General features: G+C 37.3%; 3 protein-coding genes across 4 annotated transcripts in view; all 3 read right to left on the bottom strand.

Moving 5' to 3' along the window:
• The window catches only part of LOC108144682 (ras guanine nucleotide exchange factor glfB), a 64,684-nt gene that overhangs the window by 29,100 nt on the left and 13,597 nt on the right, over positions 1-21,987 (bottom strand). For both annotated transcript variants that reach the window (XM_017269745.2, XM_017269744.2), the window contains exon 3: positions 19,843-19,888. In XM_017269745.2, coding sequence (XP_017125234.1) covers positions 19,843-19,888 — 46 coding nt within the window. The remainder of the gene's footprint in view (positions 1-19,842; positions 19,889-21,987) is intronic.
• Positions 10,534-11,196, bottom strand: LOC108144683. The gene is made up of 3 exons (XM_017269747.2): positions 10,916-11,196; positions 10,746-10,848; positions 10,534-10,693 (listed from the first exon to the last, which is right to left on the bottom strand). Exons 1-3 carry the CDS (start codon positions 11,162-11,164, stop codon positions 10,575-10,577), a joined length of 471 nt encoding a protein of 156 aa, XP_017125236.1. The 5' UTR covers positions 11,165-11,196; the 3' UTR covers positions 10,534-10,574.
• On the bottom strand, positions 20,993-21,637 carry LOC108144105. Its single transcript, XM_017268749.1, has 3 exons — positions 21,592-21,637; positions 21,217-21,530; positions 20,993-21,154 (listed from the first exon to the last, which is right to left on the bottom strand). The coding sequence occupies exons 1-3, from the start codon at positions 21,635-21,637 to the stop codon at positions 20,993-20,995; spliced, it is 522 nt and encodes a 173-aa protein (XP_017124238.1).

The following is a 21,987-nucleotide window of genomic DNA, read 5'->3' as shown; positions in this document are numbered from 1 at the left end:
AACACCCACGCAATAAAGCGGAACCACCCCTAAGTGTATCACAATTTAAAGCGATTAGGGTCACAATAAAGCAACAGAATGAGGACCCGCATGCGACATCCGTTGCCAGGACACTTGGAAAAAATTTAATAAATAAATTTAAGTAAAATTTTGATATTAAAAAAAACTAATAAAGAAAAACCAGATTAATGGTTGTCATAAATTTACTAACTAATCACCCTCACTATTAATTACCCTTTATACGAAAATTTTTTTTATTTTGAATGGTTTAAGAAAATGGTTTCTGATAAGCCCAATATAAAACACTTTTTCTTGGAACACAATATTTTTTTTTAATTTTCTTAATTTATACCATTTTTAAGTTCAAGTCCATTTAATTATTTACATTTTTAAGCTTATAATTTATGTTGTTCTTAAGTTATTAAAGTTTATTTTATAATTATAGATTTTAGACTTTGCTTGAAAGTTCTATTTATAACCTTTTTAGTTTTGTACATATTTTCTTTATATTTTACAAAACCAATATCTTTAATCTGTGTTCATCATATTCATAAGTTAGTTTCGTCTTTAATTTATTCAATACTACCCTTTTTTTCCAAGTGCATTATAAGTATGTCAATTGGGTGGCATTACTCTACTTCTCCCAGCGGAAGTTGCCAAAAATGCAGCAGTTGATTGAACATTGATTGACAATGGCTCCCGGACAGGATGCGGAATACAAGAAGGGGGCGCGGTCCACTGACATTCGATTCATGGACTTGGACGTGGACATGGACATCGACATGGACATGGACATGGATGTGGGTGTGGATGGGGAAGTGCCTCTGCTCCTTGCGAATCCCTTTGTTTAACGAGACAATGGCGATTTGTGCACCGTGAGCAGTCCACTCCTCGCTCTTTTGTTGCCTTCTTTGCCATCCTTGTAATCCGCCCATCATAATGGGCCATTGTCAGAATCGATGTTCGATGTGGAAGCCTGATTTCTGATTTCAGACGCCTGCAGATGACGACCAATGACAGCCACTTGGCTCGCCAGTTGATTGCTAACGCACTTTGGCACAGACACGGATTGAAATGAATTGGATTCGATTGGACTGGATTGGATTGCCCCACTGGGGGGCACTTTAAGCTCATTAAAGTCGGGCGAAATTAGGTGTATGACAGCCAGATAGATTGGCTGTTGATTAGAGGGGTGTGAAATAGCAAACAATTAGCCGGCTTAAAAGGATTATTTCGCATAGTTTGAATAGTGGTCGAAACTTAGGGAGAACATTCATTTTATACTGACAATATTTCAAAAGATGTATACACCCAGAAAGAAAAGCATGGTAAATTTAATTATATTCACTTTGAATTAAATATTTTTGGTACTGATTAAGCTCCGAGGATTTTTGTGCTAAACTCAAAGTATGGAAAAACTTATTTAAAAAAAAAAAAATTGTCTACACTTTTTCTATTGGATAAGTCATTTAAATAAGTCATTTAAATAATTACATTATCATGTTTCCAGTTTATTTTAAGTAAGTTTATATTTTGAAAATCAATGTTATATTCAAATATTTTAATGCCTTATTTTATTATGTGATTTTTCTCTAGGTGTAGAAAGGGTTCAATATATTCTCGCTATATAAAATAAATTGGAGGGATTACAAAAACTATTAAAATTCAACGAAGACCAGTTTCGTTTTCAATTCCAAATGAATTCTTAATTAAGAAACACAGAAACCCATTGAATAGGGCTTACATTTAATGATGTACATTGATCTTAGATTAAATAAGGATTGGACTTAGCAGTGCCACACTAAAAGTCGACATGTGGTCAGTCCATAAGGATTACTTCTGCGCATTCTGTTTTCAAACAGCAGACCAAAATGACATTTTAATTTCACCCAAAGCGGTCAGTACTCAAAAGATAATTATACTTTTCAAATGTTAAGCGAAATTAACAGGAACCTTAAGTGGGATTAAGTTGTGTTGGCTTCCCCTTCAACGAAGTTATATCGTTCGTTCGGTCCAAAGGTTGTTTCCTGAATTAATCGGTTCCCCGATTTCATCACTCCCGTGACTCAGTTACCATTTTCGATGGGACCTCTCCAAAGCCTTAGACCTCAAATAAGCTCGTAAACAATTACTTTTCACTTTTTTGCGACCCAGTTATCGGCGCTGTTGCCAACTGCCATGAAGCGTACAGCAGCTCCCATATTACGCGTAAGAAAGTCGGGTTAAGTTTTGTTAAAATATTGGCCAAAGTCACGGGCCAACAAACAGATTGCCGGATTGCTATCGCTGTGACGTCACAAGGAATGTGACTCGAAGATTGCCACCGATTAGATTTGCTTACAAACAACTCGAAATATGTTAAGTTAAGTTGTCAAGTGATGGACGAGGGCTGTTTATTAGCGAAATAAAAGTTCTTAGACGTGGCTGTCATCAAGATGGCTGGGATATTTTTTGCAACTACTCAAAAAAGTCAATTAATCGATATTATGTGAAGCTGAGATGGGCTCTTGAAATAATTTTAAAGGGAAATTCTTTAGAAAATTATAAAAGGTTTTTTTTTTGGTAAGATTACAGTTTGGACCTTTATAAGAGGTAAAGATAGTGATTGGAATTTATTTTGCGCTCTCTATTGAGTACAAAAACGTTTATTATAAAAGTTGATTACAATTTTAGTATTTGTAGTTATAACTAATCAGCAGAATAAAGAGCATGTGTTCAGGGTTATAGATAATTATTTTAAAGCGATGTTTGTAATGTATTTTACAAAAAAACTTCGAAAGTTGTATCAAAAATGTACATTAAATATCTTAGTATGTAGTTATCACATTGCTTTTTATATAGTTAAAATTGCTAAGCAGAATAAAGAGAATGCATTCCATTGTATGTGCCATTAGTTTTAGGCTATGATGGTAATGTATTTTCAATAACAACATTTGAAGGGTTATCCAACTTGAATCGTGCATTTATTTAACGAGCTCAACAATGACCTCGTTGAGGTCACACTGATGCCAAAACAAATCCCAAACTCAAATCAATCTTTATTTTGGCAACTTTTTCGCAGGGCTGGCCGGTGGTTTGGCCAATCAAGCGGATACCGCAAAAAGCTAATTAATTTTTTGCGCTGCTCATTTGCCGTCAACGGCAGCCGAAAACGCTCATCAAACTAATTGGCCGGCCGGCGGCGTGGGTGGTCACTTCACTTCAGCAATTTAGCCAACTACTCGGCTTGGCTTTAATTGCATGCGCCGGTCACCGAGAACCTGCCAAAGACAGGCATTTAAAAAGACGCAGCTTATTGTCTGCTTAATGGCTTCCAGTGAGCCGCGCTGCTGTTTTGGCCAAAACCCATTGGCAACATTGGATTTTTTTCGTTTTTGGTTTCGGCTGCCTCGACGTTTACCGTTTGGCCTTTTTGACATCGGCGTGACAACCGACTATGCTGTTTAATAAACTTAACAATTTAATTTGCCATTTTGGCAAACAAATTGTTTTGTTACGTTTCGGTTGGTTTCTCCATTTTGAGAGAGATTTGATTAATTCAGCGAAGACACAAATACACTGCAGTAATAAGATGTGATAAGTCAGATGGTTTACTGTTTTGGGAAGAATTATTAATTAAAATAGGTACAAATACTAAACACAAAAATTTCTCATTACATTTTGAGCCAAATTAAAAATAAAAACTTAATTTGGGTCCACCAGAAATATTTGAGCTTTATTTCTTATTACAAACCGATGAAAACGATTTTTTTAAACCTTAGCTTTATTATAAATTGTGTTCTATCATCACACATAATTTAATTAGAATTGAAATGTTGTATTTTATGTAAACAACATCACTCTCTAATAGGAAACATATGTCTCTATCATAATAGGTATTTTTTTAACTTTGCTAATCTAGTAAGAATAAATATATATACATTTATGTAAAATTGTTATTTATTGTTTTACGCTTTGCACAATATTATTCTTTTAGTTTATTTATAATTCAAGTTAATTTTAATTGTGCTAATAAGTATGCAGCCGGAAATGCTGTTGCCCAACGTGACAAACTCAATACATTTTCTATTTAAACTCAGCATATAAAACATTAAGATTTGCAGTTGATTATCGCGTTGACAGCCCCATGCGGCGGTGGAACGAGTTGGCAGCTACGCTTTGGCCCCACTTGAACTTTGTGGCCAACTGCTGACCAGCTAGCTCCCTAATCGCCCTCTCCCTCTCACAGCTGCCCCTCTCACTCGCACACTAAGCGCCGCTATTTACTGTCAATCATCGCGGTCTTTTTGAGGCGATGGGTGGTGGATGGTGGGTGGTGGGGTATGGGTAGCACCCAATCAATAACAATGACTGATTACGATTAAAGTCTGGGCCCACGCGCTACTTGGCCATTTGGCTTTTGGCGAGCCTCCATTTGGCCAGGTTTTCACCTGCGAAAATGCCTGGGAAATGAGTCACGCTTCGGGGTATCGTGTGGCCAAAAGTTATAAGGAAATCTTTGACAGTTGGCACAGGTGAAAGTTTTTTGTTGTCGGAAGGCTCAACGAGATTGATCGAGTGGATAACCTTCAAATGGCGAATGCTTTTCAGTTATTAGAAATAATTATATTGCCTTCAAGAGTACTTTCTCATTATTCTTTACCTGGAAATTGGAATTGCTCTAGTTTGACTATTTAATCGCGTTTTATAAACTCATTTTTTTTTTTAGAATATAACATTTCTTTTCAATACGATTAAAGGTAAAACAAATGTTTAAAACTTTAGTTTCCATACTTCTCTTACTTGTATAATATTACCCTAATTGTTTCACCTCTAAATATATCCTGAGTAGCATACATAAATCGAACTTTGTGATTCCCTTTAAAGCACTTTTAGATGACTGTGCACTATTTGTTGGTCTTATCAGTCAATTGAGGACGACTGGGACAAATCGGGATGACGTGCGAATCTGGCATTAAAGCGCCACAGCTGGCGGAGATTTATGGAGCGCATAGTGGAAAGCCTCATAAAGATTGCCCCGAATAGCGAAATCAAAATAAATCGTAAATAAATCGCAGCGAAATTCCTCGTTAAAGACTCCTTGACACCGGCTCTATCAGATCGTCTCCAGTGGCATCCGCTCGCCTTTCTACGGCGGACTTTGCTATCGGATCGTATATTACCCGTATATTCGACGGGGCGGACAGCAACGTTATCGGCCGAGTAGCCTGGCTATTTTCGGTTTCTGGGCCAGGCTAATGAGCTTTAATTGATTCCCTTCCAGATTGGTTTACGACCCTGCCCATATATCTGGACAGGATCTTGTGGTTTCCTTGTTTTCGGTTTTCAGTTTTCGGTTTTCGGGCACGTGTCGTCGTCCGTTTGTATCGAATTTGTTTTTGGTCCCGACCGCAAAAGCCAAAAGCGTATTGAGTTTTACACACATTTTCTGCTGTTCCCAAACATGTAAACAAAAAACCGCAAAGCCAACAAAATATCCACCTGCCAGTGCGGAAAATGTGGCCTGCGGGCGAATCGTGTTTGACAAGTAATAAAGGTGATTAAAGCAAATCTAAACACTTGCCACAGGCCAGTTAATACAAATAACGCTGGACTGGGAGGTGGGGATAACATCCAAATGTCGACGGGGCAGGGGTCGAATCGTTTGTTAATCAAAATGCAAATGTAATCAATAGAACGGAAGTGCCTGCCCCTCGACAGACCTGTAATTTGGTTATTGTAGTAAATGTAATAACATAATGGACCAGTCGTCCGGTGAAAGGGGAAAATTGGGTGGTCGGTACAGTGGGTTAGTTTTTGAATTCGGGTACAAAATTTAATAGATAGAAAATTGATTATAGGTAACAAAATGTTGGTTAAGTAAATTTTTGGTGAACTTAAGTCTCTAGCCACATAAGTAATTGTGTAATCAGATTTATAATATTATTAAATATTACACAGAAGGTAACAATAAGGTCTTTAGAAAAAGTAATGAGAGAAAAATAACTTTGAATTTCTTCTAATCACTAATAGGTATTTTTATAGGTATACTATAATATAAAACAATTACTAAATTGAAAAGGATTGAAGAAAACCTTTCATATTAAAATGTTTAACCTATAAAACTCTACAAAACTATTTTCTGCCAATATGAACATCTTAAAACAATATATAATTTAAAGATATTTCTTTGAAATTTAAGTTTTTTTGGGCCATCAAATTATGCCACTGTTAGTTGCCACAAAAAATCGCCCCCTTTTGTGTAATGAGTCTAGCCGAAGCTCTCCCTTAGCAGCGACCCTACTGCGCCCCAAGTTGCATGTCAAACGGCATGAACATGCTGCAAAAGGTCGCCCCACCCCCAAACCAGCCCACCCACCTGCTCCACCCACCCACTTTCACCACCTGGTCCGCTGGCCTTTTGGCATTTCGGCTGCCATTTTCCTGCGGAAATGTACGCCAAAATGTTTGCGTGCCTCCAACGAGTATGAGAATGTAATATGTTGGAATATTTGAAATTTAAGAATAACAACGTGCCAAGGAGGGGGCCTTTTTTTTGGGTGAAGCAGGGGATTTATAGAAAAAAAAGGGGGTGGGGCTGGGGATGACTTGGCAAATGGCGCCGACAAATGCGTTCATTGAACTGCCAGAGCGATGCAATAAAATCAACAAAAAACACATTTAAAAGGAAAATAAATATGTGTAGGATAACTGGCGACGAGGAAAAGCCACGACGGAGGGCAGTTGGCTAGGGGAGGGGAAATGGGGAGGGAAATGGGCAGGGGGAAATGGAAAATGGGAGTGGGACGATCTAAGACAAACAGTGAGCGGATTTATGGGGTCGCATCGGGTCGTGCAAAACGGAAGCGGAAAGACGCGAAACTGGCAACTGACACACAAACGCAGGGCAGAGGGGCTAAGACTTTGCGGGGAACCACAAAAGGAAGCTGTCGAAGGACTGACAACCCTCACTGCTACTTCGGCTACACTCAAACAGCAATACATGCAACTGAAAAAACATCTGTTTCAAAATTATTATCCTTATTCATCCTTATTTCAAAAAGTTTTTGTATCCCTTGTTCCCAAAGAAATCCAATTAAATGTTCGGCTTTCAAAGGGTATTTTTTTCTAAAAAAAACAAATCATTTCAATATCCATTTAATTTGTTGTTAAAATTTTTCAATTTTAATTAAGTTGGGAAAGTACAGTAGACAGTTGTATTTATATAATTATAAATAATACTTCAAATAAATATTGTTGTACAAAACTTAAAATAAATTGGTGGTGTTATAAAAGTTAGATTTAATTTAAATTTTTATAATACTGAAAATGTAAAGTGCAGTAAAAGCACAGTAGTAAACGAAACTAATTTATAATAACAAAGCCACTTAATTAAGGTTCTTAGTCATTTCTAAATCGAAGTGTTTTTTTTAATTTAAGATTTTAAAGCTTGTGATTCTTATTACCCTACTACAACGTTTTATTGCTCTATTCTTGTTAACCGTTACTTTCATTTTTGTTGGAATTTTAAATTTTTTCGCAGTGCACTTATCCGCATGCCTTTTTGTCTTTTGCTTTATTTTTGTTTGGATTGGCAAACGGAAGCGAATTATGTTGCCTTATGCGACGAAAGGGTTCAAGACACAAGCTCCGTCCGAGACGATATCACTCTGCACCTGGGGTGCAGAGTGTCCGTGTCCTGGGGTGAAACTGATATGTATCAGATACTGTATCTCGTGGCCGGTTTAATGTGCAGAAAATTTCAGATTTTAATGATCCATTCGGGTATCGAATTTTTCAGCGCCCCCTACATTACTTACGCCTCGATGGGCGGGCAATCGCAAAGAAATCTGTAATTGGCACGGCTCATTGCATAAGCGGTACAACGCGGCGGATTATTAATATTTGCCAACTTGCCGCTGGAAATTCAATAGATAATCATGGCGGCAAATTATTGTGAACGAGGCCAAACATTTGTAGTGGATTGATTTCCTAATCTGCATTCGCTTCCCGTCATAAAGCAGATTTGTTGGTCTCGTATTGAATAAAACACAAATCAAAATAGGAGGGACTTCTTCCCTTGTCCGCCACGATAAGATTTATTTGGACACATTTGGAACTCTATCAGAGAATAATGAAATTCCTTAAGCATTCGATCAGATATTTGCTATTCAACAATGATAAATCAAATTCTCTTTGGCAAACAAATAGAGTATACTTTATATTTAGCGGATGAACACGGGAATTCCTTGGAAGAAATATCACTTATTTTTACGGCTAAACACGTCACTTTTAAGTTCCACGTCTGAGGAGCATCCATAAATTTGTTTTGCCCAAGACCAGTTAATCTACGAATCAATGTTGTCACTCTTTCGTTTTCAAAGTGAAGTTAAAAGTGAGAGTGAACGATTTTCTTGTCAGCTGCCAGAAAATAAAACCCAACGAATATGAAAATCTCTTCAAGTCAGATAGTGAGGTAATCAACACTTAAAGACAAAGTAATGCGAAAACTTAAAATTATAAATAATAAATTATTAATAAATATATTCGCTTAAAAATAAATTTAACTATACTTTTGGTTCGAAGTTTGCCTTTTTTTATTTTCCAGAAATGGGTGTGGCTGCCTGTAAGCAAAACTGTGGCAAATGCCACGCCCCCTTTGGCAAAATGGTAATTTGCTGCGCTTCGTTGCGCGTGGAAATTATGATTTTTGCTTTTGTGAAAATCTCATTAGGCAGTGAAAAAGGATGCCGATTTTGTAGCCATAAATATAGGTTGCCTGCCGGCCACGATTTGCAACTCAACTTTGAGCGAAATTGAAAAGCTGGCCCGCCCGCCATCCTGGGGTTAAACGCGTTACGTGCCATTTTAATTAAGCGCAACGTTTTATGGACACTTCTTTAATAGCACCGCATAAATTCTAGATGGGATGGATGCAAGTCGGCAGCTTGGATCACAGGGGTTTTTAGATCCAGGGCATAAAACGCACGGCAGGCAGTCGGAAAGTGAATTTTATGCCAATCATTAAACAAAGTTGTGAAACCGAACCGCTTTGTATCGGGAGTTATGTCGTTGATAACTTTATCCCCAACTTTGTAGCGAAGCGGAGCGAATCGACGGAGCTCCTTTCCTTATCGATTGCCCGATAATTGTTTGACACAGTGTGTGAGCTGCACTCGAGGGTGTCATTCAACCCGAATGCAACTGTATCTGGTATTTGTATCTGTATCTGTATCTGCATCGGGTAAATAGGTTTTATGATTCTCTAAAGCCCTGATCACTATGACTGGATGTTTGTGCAAGCATAGGGTCACTGCTATGAATCACTATTAAAATAAATTTTGTTTAAGATTATGAAAGGGAGTGGGTGTTGAATGCTAGTCACACGCTTCGGCGACACAAACGATCTCTATTTAAATTAAATTTGAAAATGAATCTGAAAGGAAATGGCTATATGAATGTTGTATTTGATTATAAAATTGCTTACTATTAGTCACTCTAAGAGACGTCATAACCACATAACCATAGTGATGCTCCCCTTTAAATGTTAAATCTATTTATTTGTATTCACTGAGTTATTCATCATTTAGAAAAAATGTTGGGAACATATTTAAGGCACTTCTTTAAACTTTTATGACTGATCATTTATTTATGTATGGATTTAAAGTGATTTATTATAGCATTCCTTTGTAGAGGTAAATAAAAATGGCAAGATAGTTGACTTAAGTAAATTAACGTCCCATAAATTGCCTGGTATATACATTTTATGTTTCCTCTCTAGTAAGGAAAACTACCTTGTGACTTAGTGATTCATTAAACAGGAATTTCACACTCTTTGAGATATTTTTAGGTATCACTAGTGACTTGGATTATCCGTTAATATACGCTTTAATTTATAATGAATGCGCAACCATAAACTGCTCGTGATCAGCGTTGATTTGGCTCGTTTGTACCTTAAACGATTTCGGAGCTCATTTACTCGTCGATTTTTTGCATATCTCATGAGCGGCACGAATCCGAATTGGAAACGGAATGATTTATTTGCATATGCAACACCAAAATGCACTCACAAAATGAGCTTTTAAGTGGCCGGCCCTCGACTTTCGACTTTTATTTTATTTTTTTGTCGTCTGATGTTGACTTCACCCTTTTGGAGGAAAAAAACCCAAAAAGTCGGCGGGAACTGTCACCAAGTGCTCCACATTTGTGTGTAAAGCTTATTAAGAAATGCTTATTCCGCCCTCTGTCTCTTTCTTTCTGGAGGAGCCTCCATCTCCTTCTCTTTTTTTTATCGAGTTTAATGGATTTTTAATGAGTCTGAAGCGGGGCTTTTGACGGCATTTTCGGAAAGTGCAGTTTCATTATCGCTTAATCCTGTTTGCATTTCAGGAAGGAGGAAGATAAATACACAAATAAATAAATAAGTCAGCTATAAATGGGGATTGTAAAGACTATTGTGATCGGATCGGTGATAAAAATATTACCAATTTTGATTAACGAAATTTAAAGTCTGAGTTTTTTAACTATTACTTTCTGGAGACAAATTGTATCGAAAATGGTTTGTGTTTTTTTATTAATATTTTTAAATGACCATTTTATGCAGACGATTCGTCACTATTTTCTTGCGTACTATCTTCTTGGCTGATAACTGGACTAACCACGTTCAATTCAGTATAGTAAGATCTCACCACGATCAAGCTATAGCCGATACCAACTAAAAGATAACTTGCATTTTTGATTGTTAGATATCAGATTCCGAGTCTTACTTATTCTGCCGATCGCCCAGTCATCCAACAGCACGGTGACGAGAGTGAACAGGAATATGAAATAGTTTATCAACAACCAGGTGCCGATAAGCAGAAGATTATTCTAGTCATAGATGGATACATAAGACACTAAATTCTTATTCAAATTCAAATGAAACAAATGAACTCACGTTGATGGCGCCATAGATTAAAAGGAAATGGTCTATCATTAATACCCAAATTACGGCTGTCACTCCGGCCACGCAGGTCCTGGTGTCCATGGTGCGAAAGAATTCGACCACTTCGTCTGGATATTTGTGGGAAATAATCATTTCCAACCCGATGCTGCCCATGACGAAGTCCACCACGCCAAGCACGGCGCCCACTATAATGACTCCATATTTCAGGGGTAAGCAACACAAAAATTTTCGCAATTGCATATTTGTTTCAAAGCATTAAAACTGAAAGGTAATGCTGGAAAGTCTAGATTTAAATAAATGTAAATAAATTTTCTATTATATTAGCATATCTTTTAATAGAATTTATTAACATCCATATAATTATTATATTCATTTTTCAATGGTGTCACAACAAACTCAAGTGATTTGTAATCTTTTGAAAAGGTTTATATAACAAAACTGCTTCTTAATTGATTTCAAAGCTGAATTATAAGAGAAGGTTTAAGATTTGTTAGCTGCAGTCTTTTGGTACTATTTAGTTTTTATCATTGGTTTCAAATCTGAATAATAAGATAAAGTTTAGGAATAGTTATATAGTGCCTTTGAGGTACTATTTAGTTTTGAAAGCTCCAAACAGATATATTATGCTTTTAAATAAGAAACGTAGAAAGGCGAGTCCAATGTCCATCCGACACTGAATCACCTGTCTGTGGAGGAGCTAACTGAAATTTCAGTTAGTGGTAGCCCGTAATCCTACCCACTGGACTCTAGTACTTGGCCATCGGACAGTTCCGAGAATTGTGGTTCTGTAGACAGCAATTAGATAGACAAAGACATGGCCAAACAAATCAAGTCGAATACAATAAACGCCGTGGCATTTTATCAGCTCCGAATCAGACGTAACATCAGTCCCCCAGGTTCTCGAGTGTCGGGCCCTCAGATCCCCGAGTTTTGGTTTACAACGCAAAAAAAAAAAAAAAAAAAAAAAAGGGTTTGCTGCCTGAACATTCTTTGTTCAATTAAGTGACGCGGAAGCGACACAATCGTTTGATAACAGATAGCAGTCGGCATTCCAGGCACTCATTTAGTCATGGCCAAAATATTTGGCCAAAGTCTGGCTGAAACTTGCATAAGGTGGGTGCAGAGTCAAGACCCCGAGCTAAGGTCGTTCGCCTGGGCAGATCGATTGATAAGGTAATTCGGTACTGCAAAATGTGCGATCGAGTGGGGGCGTCGAGTACCAGTACTTCAATCCAATCATCGGCCAAGTATTTGAATTGAGCACCTGTAATCACAGCCTAAAGTTTAGACCATTAGCCAATTCTACACGACTGTACTCCAGCAATAGTTACCAAGTGTGACTGACCTAAGTCACGGTGATAATAAACTTTGGCATAAGGTTGCCTTTTTTTGGAACCAAGACACTAAAATAGACCGACAAAGTGGATTAGGTCATTAAGCCAACCCGATCGGTTTTTAATGCCCCTCCAGCGGAAATAAACTAAAATAGCATACGTTGCCATATGTAAAATGTGGTCAAGCTTGGGTATTATTAACTTTCTTTCACCCATGAAATATTCTTTGATTGGAGGCAAAATTTGGTAGCACAAGGTCAGCTATCGAAGCACTCGTTTGGCGTGTGGCAAGCATTCTACACAATCGTTTATCGATATCGCCGAAAATGTTGCTTCAGTTGTTAATCCAAAATACAACAAGGTATTTGACAAGCGTACTAATTGATTTGATTCTCGTGCCGGTGTGTTGCGCCAACAAAGTGCGGTTGTTGCGAAATCACAATTAATGGTGGAAGTCATAATACCCTGTGAAAATTTTGGTGAACTTTAGGGAATTTAATTAAAAATAATTCTGAAATATTTCAAAAAATCGAATTCTTTTAAAACGTTTTTTAAATGTTTGGGTATTCTTATAATCAAAGACAATTTTCATCAATTTATTTATTTTAACCCGTATTTTAGCTTATCATGGGAACGAAAAAACATGTCTTAGTTAGTCTGAGAATATAAAGAGCCATGCATTGTCTCGATTTATGCTACCTAAATAATATATCATACGATACCGTTGTCAAATACTTTGGGTGCATAGTAAATACTTGGAATTCCTGCGGTATAAATATTTACAATTCAGACACTACTTAACCCCTCATTACCTTTTCTAAGCCCTTTTCTTCTTCACTTTTAGAAGTTAAGCACAGCGTAAAGCAATGTAAATTCCCTATTGCTAAGTTTTGTTTTTGTACAAAGGAATGTGAAATATTTTCGGCATAAAGAAACCAAAAAAAACCTGAGAAAACTACTAAAAACTAGCCCTTGTTAACCAAAAGTTGGTTTCAATTTTGGTATGGAAAACCCAAGAGACTGAGACTGTCTGAGTCACAAGTTCTTTAAACGAATTCCAGTCTGTTGTATCTGTTGATAGACAAATATAATGCTTCGCAATGTGGAATATTCCGAGAGCCTTTTGGGTTCTTTAGCCGACAGTTGCCTCACTGATAAGACAAAATGCGTTTTGCAATAGCGGAACAGCTTTATAAGACCCCATGAATAGACCTATTTTGTGTTTGTCTTCAGAGAATGCGGAGGGTTCGCGGTGGGCTTCGCCTTGCATGTTACAGGAAATAAACAACAGGCCGTAATTATGCAGCTCAAATATGTAGTCGTGTTTATAATAGTTTTCCAGCCCAGACGTAGCCAAAACATCCAAATCATGGTAACTGGTGTGATGGTGCATGGATATGGCATGTGTGGCATATGGCAGAAATCATCATCATAAACAGCTCGTCGGCTGTCTTTCTGTCTTTCTGTCCGTGGTTCTGTTGTCAGCACAATCGCAATCACAAAAAGGCCGCCTGGCGCTCAACTGCCCTCAGAACGCTCCATAAAAATGGGGGGCGGGGATACACTGAGCGGAAGTTTGGATTGCGATAAAAGCGAAAAACAGAAAGGGAGAGTTCTCTGTGCATAACCCAAAAAAGAAAGCTCTGGTTCCTGCGGCGCTTTTGTGAATTGGAAGACAGTAAAAACAGATGAAGTTAGGGGATCTAGAAGTGGGTCGCTTGCAGTTGACATAAGCTATTGCAATGACAGGTGAGACTGCTTGGGCTGGTCGTAAAACAGCTAGGGAAAGTGATCTTGGGCGGTCCTATTTTATAAAGCCGTAATAGCAAAAATAGCGCTTCAAAAAAAATTGTATAAAAGAGTCTAAAGAACTAGCTATAAAAAAACCTTATAAGGTATAAATACCAATAAAAAAAGTTTGTAAGCTATATACAAATTTTTTAAAGAGTTTGAAGTTTCTTAAGAAAGTAAACATTATTATTTATAAGAGAGCAGATATAAGACACGTATAATGACTAAGATTAACTTCCTTACTTATAAGAAAATTAATATACGAAATTATATTTTGAAACATAAGAAGTTTAAATTTGAAATTTGGAAAATATGAAATACTTTTATACAATACAGAAAAATTAAAAAAAAATAAATTCCTAAGAAAGCTGTTAAAGTCATAAACGATAATAAACATTTCAAAACAATGGTCTTTATGTACATTTATCATAAATAATTACCGATAACTCCTTTATTGCACAGAAGCCATAGTATTTCCGTTTCGCGATAATTCGGCCCCATAAAAAACTCTTCCCAAAACAAAGCTTCCGAACTGCTACGACAGCAAACAAATACCAAACAAAAACCAATCGATTATCACTTTTGATGGGCTGCCAAATGGGCGCTTATCTAAGTGCGCAAATACCGGAGGCCAACACCAAACAAACTCAGCCCCTGGAATTTCGCTCAGTGCACTGTCAGTCATTCAATGCCGCCTTTATCGACGCTGTGAGGGCGCCAAAGGCAGAGAAATGCGTGTCAGATAGGACAGTCCAAAAGGAGCCCCCCTATCTGCCATTATAACAAATAACAATAATATGAAAAAATAATTGTGTCTTTCTGTTTGCTCTATATGTCAGCCCGAAGCGCCGGCCAGGTGAAAACAACAAAAAAGAATGCTCCACGAACTCCGGAGGGTCTGTGCTTAGCCTTCCCCATTTAGATACAGATATAGCCATACCCATACCCACAGCGCCGATTGGGCTGTCAGTATCTTTATATTAATCAATAAGAGCAGGTCCGATAAGATTGCGGAGCTTCGTCTGCTGCTGCTGCTATCAGGTGTGGCAAAGTGGGCGGTGGGTAGTGGTTTAGGTGCATAGTGTGTAGTGTGTAGTGGGTGGGCAAGTGGCGGGGGATATTGGGCGGCATGTGGGTGGCTGTCTTCCAAAGACAGTTTTTTTGGCCTTTTAAACGGTGGGAGAAATAACTTCCAAAACTAAATGTTTTAAACGAATTTTTACGATATAAGAAGTTTTAAACTTAACTCCAAATCCTATAAAACCAATATTTCTCTCCTATTTTTTAGTTCCACTTTAAATGGTTTTACCAAAAACTTAGTGCAATCATTGTTAATAGAGAACATTTTATCATGAATTTAAAACCATTATTTCTAATGTCGAATTGATAAAATTCCTGACTGACATTCGCAGCAATTATTAATGTATAGATTATACTTTTTGGCCATGTAGTGGGTACTTCTTGGCCTGCTATCAACTATCTTGGCCCACTGTGCCCCATCAATTTCGTGTGCGACAATAATATTTACATAAAAAATAAACAAATATTTGCCAGACCAATTTGTTATTCAAAGTAATAACAGTGAATGCCCTGCAAAACATCTGCGCAGTAAAAAGGCTATCTTAAGCTGTCATTTATTTTAATTGGTCGGGAGACTAACTGCTCAAAAAACTCTAAGCTTATATAAAGGGTTAAGCATCATGTCCTAGGCTGAGTTTGTTCTTTTTTTGCACTTATTAATATGATATTTTCTCGTATTTCAGACTTATCTTAATCGATAAGAATTTGAAGCACATGTCTGGCCAAGTGCGGTGGAATTAAATTGATATAAGGTGTGCGATTGGCAAATTACTGGCGATATTTATAATTTTTAAAAGATATGATAGCCGAAAATAGGCTGGCAGCTATGGTTTTTACACCCTCAAGGCAAAAAGTAAAATCATAAGGGATGTTTATCAAGAGGATATCAATTAGTCAGCTTTCAGCCAAACGTCATTGATATCAACATAAATCTGATGGAACACTTTATCCCAGGAAAACTGCAGTATTTGCCCACACATTAGCAAAGTCAACAGCGGCAGATTGGAGGAATAAAAGGAGGACTCCACTTCGAAAGCGGAAATCGTGGCGTGAAAGTCGGAAAAGCATTTTACAGCAAAAGCCTTTTAAGGCTGAAGACCAAATCGATTCCACAATCGAATGTTTTGTCGGGTAGCATAAATCAAATTCACTGACAATGTCAAGGGGTCTTAACTCCGCCCATCGTTTTCGAAGAAACAAAACTTAATTTACGACTTGGCTGCGGGATCATATCATGTCAAATTATGTCCAGATAAGTCAGACCTCTTGTCTGGGCTAGCATTATGTTTCCACATCTCTAGATTGGCAGTTCGAGGCTTGATTTGGGAATTTATCTCAATTTTGTCACTCACAAAACACACAAACAATTCAACCACTAAAAAGTTACAAACATTATTATTTGAGTTGGCAGAACTTTTCGAGTGTGTGAGGGTCAGCAAGCTGTCATTATTAAATTATGATTGTAGCCAACTTGACCTTTAGGCAACCTCCAAGTGTTGGGGAATCCCACTTCCCAGTGACAACTATCATTCACCTCGCTCCCGCCAAAGTTTGTGGCATTCTTGAGGTAACCCTAGCCCGATTTATCAATGCCAGTCAGAGTGATTGCGGGAAACACGTTTTATTCGCACTCTCCTATCGCGAAAGCACGTTTTTAAAACGCGACGCGAAACTTTCCGCTGTTGACCAAAACAATGCCGATCAAGATAATCACCAGAATCGATCGCCGATATCGAGACAATAACAATAACAATAACAAGTTTGGGGGTCTGGATATTATGGGTGGCCTTGTGTGGCGGGTGCCATGGATGGATATCCATAACGAGAAAGCCGACTAAACTCAACACGTCGTGAAATTTTTATCTGGCCAATGCAATTAGAGACCGACTTACATACATTTAGCTCTTGGTATTTATAGAGGCAATACCAAGAAGTATATGTTCTGGGGTGTACACTGTACACCTTTCGTTCTCTGCTATCACCAGACACCAAAAACGGCCCTGCCTCCCCATCTATTGACAATTCAATTAACGTTTTGAAATAATTTCCTGATAAGCGTCGCACTTTTGGGGCAAAGCAACAAGAAAAGGGGTAATTAAACAGCACCCAATAATACCCCAACAACGTTTAAACTTACTAATAAAACAAGAACCAAAACTGGGAAGGAATGGAGGTGGTAGACCCGAGTTATCACTAATTGAGCCATAAACGTGGCTCTCAAATTCTCATTAAACCATTCAGAAAATTAGTGTCTAAAATTGGGGAATTGTAAAAATTAACCTGAATGAAACAGTATCGAAAATGTACAATACCCTTAGCAACTGATGTATGTTTTGCTCTTCTAATAATATTATTTGTTAATACCTCTCTATCATTTTTAATAAGCTTGATCTTTTCTTTAAACTTAAAGACAACAGCGGAAATTGGAAAAATTTAAGTCATTTGATATGATCCTACAAAAATCATTCAATGGAAACTTTAACCAAAATTACGAGATGTGAAATCCCCGAGTTATCTGCCTTTCATTGACGAACTTCAATATTGAGTCGAAAAGATTAAAAGTCTGGGAAAGACACAAAAAGTCTGGGAAAGACACAAAATATAGTGTAATAAGATTATTTGTTACAATCCTGTATAACATATAATTTTATATTTTTTACATCTCCAAAAAAAAAATAGATAAATGAAAGTAAACAAAAAGCCAAGGTAATGTTGATTTCAATTATTTGAGTCCTGGGAAAATACTATATATTGTATTATAAAACATCCTATAAAAAAAATCTGAACATTAGAACATTTTTCTTTTTTTGGACAATCTGGCTTAAAATTGAACGACTTTATTTATTTTTAATTTTATTTATTCTTTCTGTCACTGTCCTGAAGAATCGTATATTTAAAGCACTAGTCTCGATTTAGAGAGTAAACCTAAAACTTTTAATTTCATATTTGGGCGCAAATAAAGAAGTTAATTTCATCATCTATAGTATATTCGAGTTTTTCTAGAGCTCCACCTGGACATCTTTGTCTAGTCCAAGTCACCTATTCGAATGACAACTGCCTTACCTGGCGCCAATCAAAATCGACGCTATCAAAAGCCCCATGTTAAGCCACCATAAAAAGTGCCGCTAATTTGGCTCTTGATTGCTCATTTATTTGCTCGGCACACGTACATTGCCATCATCGGCGATTCCCCAGTAAATATATATTAGGCCCTGGACACTTCGCCTGCATTAGATATATTAAATTCGAGCCATCCATCAGCTATAAAGAAGGCTTCGATCCCTCGGCACATCGGAGTATCTCGAGTGCACTGAATAAGAAAAGTCAAGGTTTGAATTTATATTGGGCCATAAAAGTTTGATTTACGGAGAAACTTATAACAATAAACTACTAAAGATTTCAGAGTGAGTAGACAAGTTTTGTAAGAGCAAATGTAATGTGAAAAGGAGAATGATTATATCAAAATAAATTTGGCAAGACGCATTTATTATTATTGTTCATCAACTTTTTAGTCAACACTGACTTAATATTTTATAATTTTTTGCACGGTCATTAGTTAAATATAGAAAAAAAAATCAGGACAATTTTGAGCGCTTCTCTTTGAGCCATATTCACATCCGCCTTAATTACAAGTGGAATTTTTCGCATATTAAATATAGCCAAAAATAATCACACCGGGTCATAATTTACATATTCGATTTTATGAAGGGGTTCAGGCAGTGGCGGAGATTTACGGAATGCCTAGGGCATGAGAAATTCCTGAGCGGTACAATAAGAAATACTCGAAGCGTTGAACAATTCAATCAACTCGGAGTCAAGTCAGCCTCGAGTCAACTCATGCCAAAATCATTTTGTTGTTCATTTAGAACAAATAAGCAAATACCCGCTGTAAAGTAAGTACGAACGGTGGGTTCATGAAAAATCGCGGCAAACGGAACTTGGCGAAGACGTCGCCCAGTTTTTTGCTTCATGCCCGAGGAATGCCAGCTATTCCAGTTATTTATTTCGGCACATTAACAACCAGCAAGCCAGACATGGGGACATCCGATGGGGACACCCAGCCAACTTCTCGGCCCCCGGGCCATACTTCAAATTGATTGCCAAATAAATTAAAAGTGTAAAGAAAACAACAACCATACCACAAATAGCTGGAGAAAACGTGTAAGAAACGGAGAACAGTATAATTTAATTAGCGTTCGGTTGTTTGGCATTTTTATAAGTATACACTCGACATTTCCCTTGTAGTTGGCCGTTTAATAATATTATTTTTTTGGTAAATATTTGCCCAATCGCAGCTGATAAGGGCAGACAATCGATGTTGGGCTGTGATTCGCAGGGAAATTCCCTTCTGATAAAATAATTGGCATAGTTTCGGAATTGTAGGTGGGTCTGTGTCTCTTTCTCCCGACAAAAATAAAAAATGGGCTTGGTTCGGCTTTGGCCAAGTTTGTTGCTCTCTCGCATGACGAGGATGATGATATAACTTGACACAACATTTGATAGTACTATCGAATATTTGCACACGCGTCAATACTCGCCCTGAAGGGCACTACACATCAATATTTGAATTCCCGCCGGCGGTGTAAATATCTAAATATGTTTATCAAAACTTTTGCATTGAATGGACGAGTCAAGGATTATAGGTGATTATGCTGGGATTGTGTCATCCACCTCTCAATTCCTTTAAAGTAATTACGGTGGAAATCTACTTACCATCAGGAGGTAAATAATCTTGGCATAGACCGTAAGCTGTGGTAACCTGAAAACAAAATAAATGTGCTTAGAATTTGATACACTTTAATAAGTAGATTAACTAACACACATTTTATTTGATAACTTAAAGAATATACTTTACATATTTTCAGACCTTCAAGCCTCATTTTACTTATCTAATAAATATTCTAATAACACTTTCTTAAATCAAGAAATCAAGTTTTTACAAGTTTTTAGTGTGTCTCATCATCTGCTTCAAAATTTTAATTTGTATTTCTAATTTGCTGATTCCCCAAGTATAAATTTGCCGTGTTGTTCATACCATAAGGTCTATAAGTCACTACAATGAATTCTACTTTTGCCAAAAATTCCCCGGCTTAAATTAAGGAAGATGACTGATTTTAAAGATTTATTAACCACTTAAACCTAAAGTTGTCTTTCTACTGAGATATTCAAGTATACATTTTGGTTGCCAAATAAACTTTAAGATTTATATGCAGTCAAAAAGTTGGGCAGTTTAAGTTTAGGAATGCAGGTACATCCTAAGATTTATTATTTCTGTCAAATAATTACCTGTGTCAATTAAAGTTGAAGATTTATGTGCATCCTAAGCTCAAAGGTATATTTCTCTTGGATTAAATTTATACTTCCCCACAATGTTGTGTGCAGTTTTGGCTTATAATTGAAACCACAAGCCGGAACACCCACAGCACTTTCAATTATGAGAAAACAATTTTATGTAGAGCACTGCGAACACGTGAGCCCGCAGTCATATGTTTGTATGCATAAATCATTTAGATTGAGCGACTTTTTGACAACCCAAATGAGCAAGGACAGTTGCAGGAGCTGAACCATAAATTCACTTGAATTTATTATGCAATTAGTTAAAGACCTGCATTGTCAGATGGCAAAGGTCCCAGCTGAAAGTGGAGCAAAACTACATTTTTGTCATAAATTTTCGGCACAAAAGCAAGACCTTGAGTCTGATTTTCACCTAAATTTCGTTGGGCAATCCCTGTCGTTTTCTCTGACTTTTATCAGCTTGAACTTGGTTTTCCACTACTAACGCAGCCTTGAAAAGTGGAAAACCGTTGGTTGGGCCCACCCGTGACCCACTTGAGCATCTTGAATTCGCATTTTCCATTTGTATTTAATAGAACTTTATATCCAATACCAAAGTGGCCACCGAACGGCGTTGTCTGCCCTTGGGCTTTCCGTAGTAATTTGTGTCGTGCAGCCGATAGAATCCCGATGGCAAATACCCCGGAATGCTGTGGTTCTCCAGCTGAAAGTTTCGAACATCGTAGTAGGCCTGCAGAGGGGAAACTTTGACCTCGGAACTTGCAGACAAAAAAATGGAGATACAGTACGCACTGGCTTAATGGGACAGCGGTCGGCTAGATTCCCGTACTTGAACAAGTTCCTCAGCCAAACCTTCAGCAAACTGGCTTGCAGAAGTTCCCGCAGCGTTTTGCAGGTGTCCATGTCGTAGCTGAGAAGTGTCTGGTACCGATTTTGGCCATTTATCAGCTGCAGGAGGGTAAGTGTGGTCCGCAATCCATTCCTCAATGTGTGATTCAGGTGGATATCCATGTTCAGCTCACCTTTCTCGGTTAACCAGCCGCGCATGCTAGAGCAAAATTCATTGCTGCATTCCGCACTTATATTGGTGAATTTGCTGCGTAGAGCTTTTGCAAAATTGGCAGAAGTGGCTATTACACCAAAAGTATTAAAAACTAGCTTACTCACTGAAGGACTCACAAAATAGAAGTATCAGCAAAAGCCCTAATAACATTTTCAAGTAGTGCCTTGAAGATCTCTCTCATAACTAATTTAAAAAGTATGTATTTTGAAGCAAATTTGGGTTATTTGGAGCACTCGTTAGTCAGGCTTGAATGAGTTGCTAATGAGCAATTTCCCCAAAAAATTCTTGTGCAAAAAATTGGCACATTAGGTAAAAATGTACAAAAAATAAAGCTGTTTCTAAATATTGTTTATAATTTCAATATTATTAAAGCAAAGGTAAAAACCATGTAAACATTAAAAATTCACAATTTAAGAAATTAAATAAAAACCCCCAAAAATGTTCTAAAATTAAAGTTGCTAAAAACAATGTTAACATTATTAATTCACAATCTACAAATT

Source organism: Drosophila elegans, unplaced genomic scaffold (assembly GCF_018152505.1).
Source record: "Drosophila elegans isolate 14027-0461.03 unplaced genomic scaffold, ASM1815250v1 contig_183, whole genome shotgun sequence".
NCBI lineage: Eukaryota > Metazoa > Arthropoda > Insecta > Diptera > Drosophilidae > Drosophila > Drosophila elegans.
The sequence above is the reverse complement of the archived record's forward strand: the minus strand, read 5'-3'. Positions and strand labels throughout refer to the sequence as shown.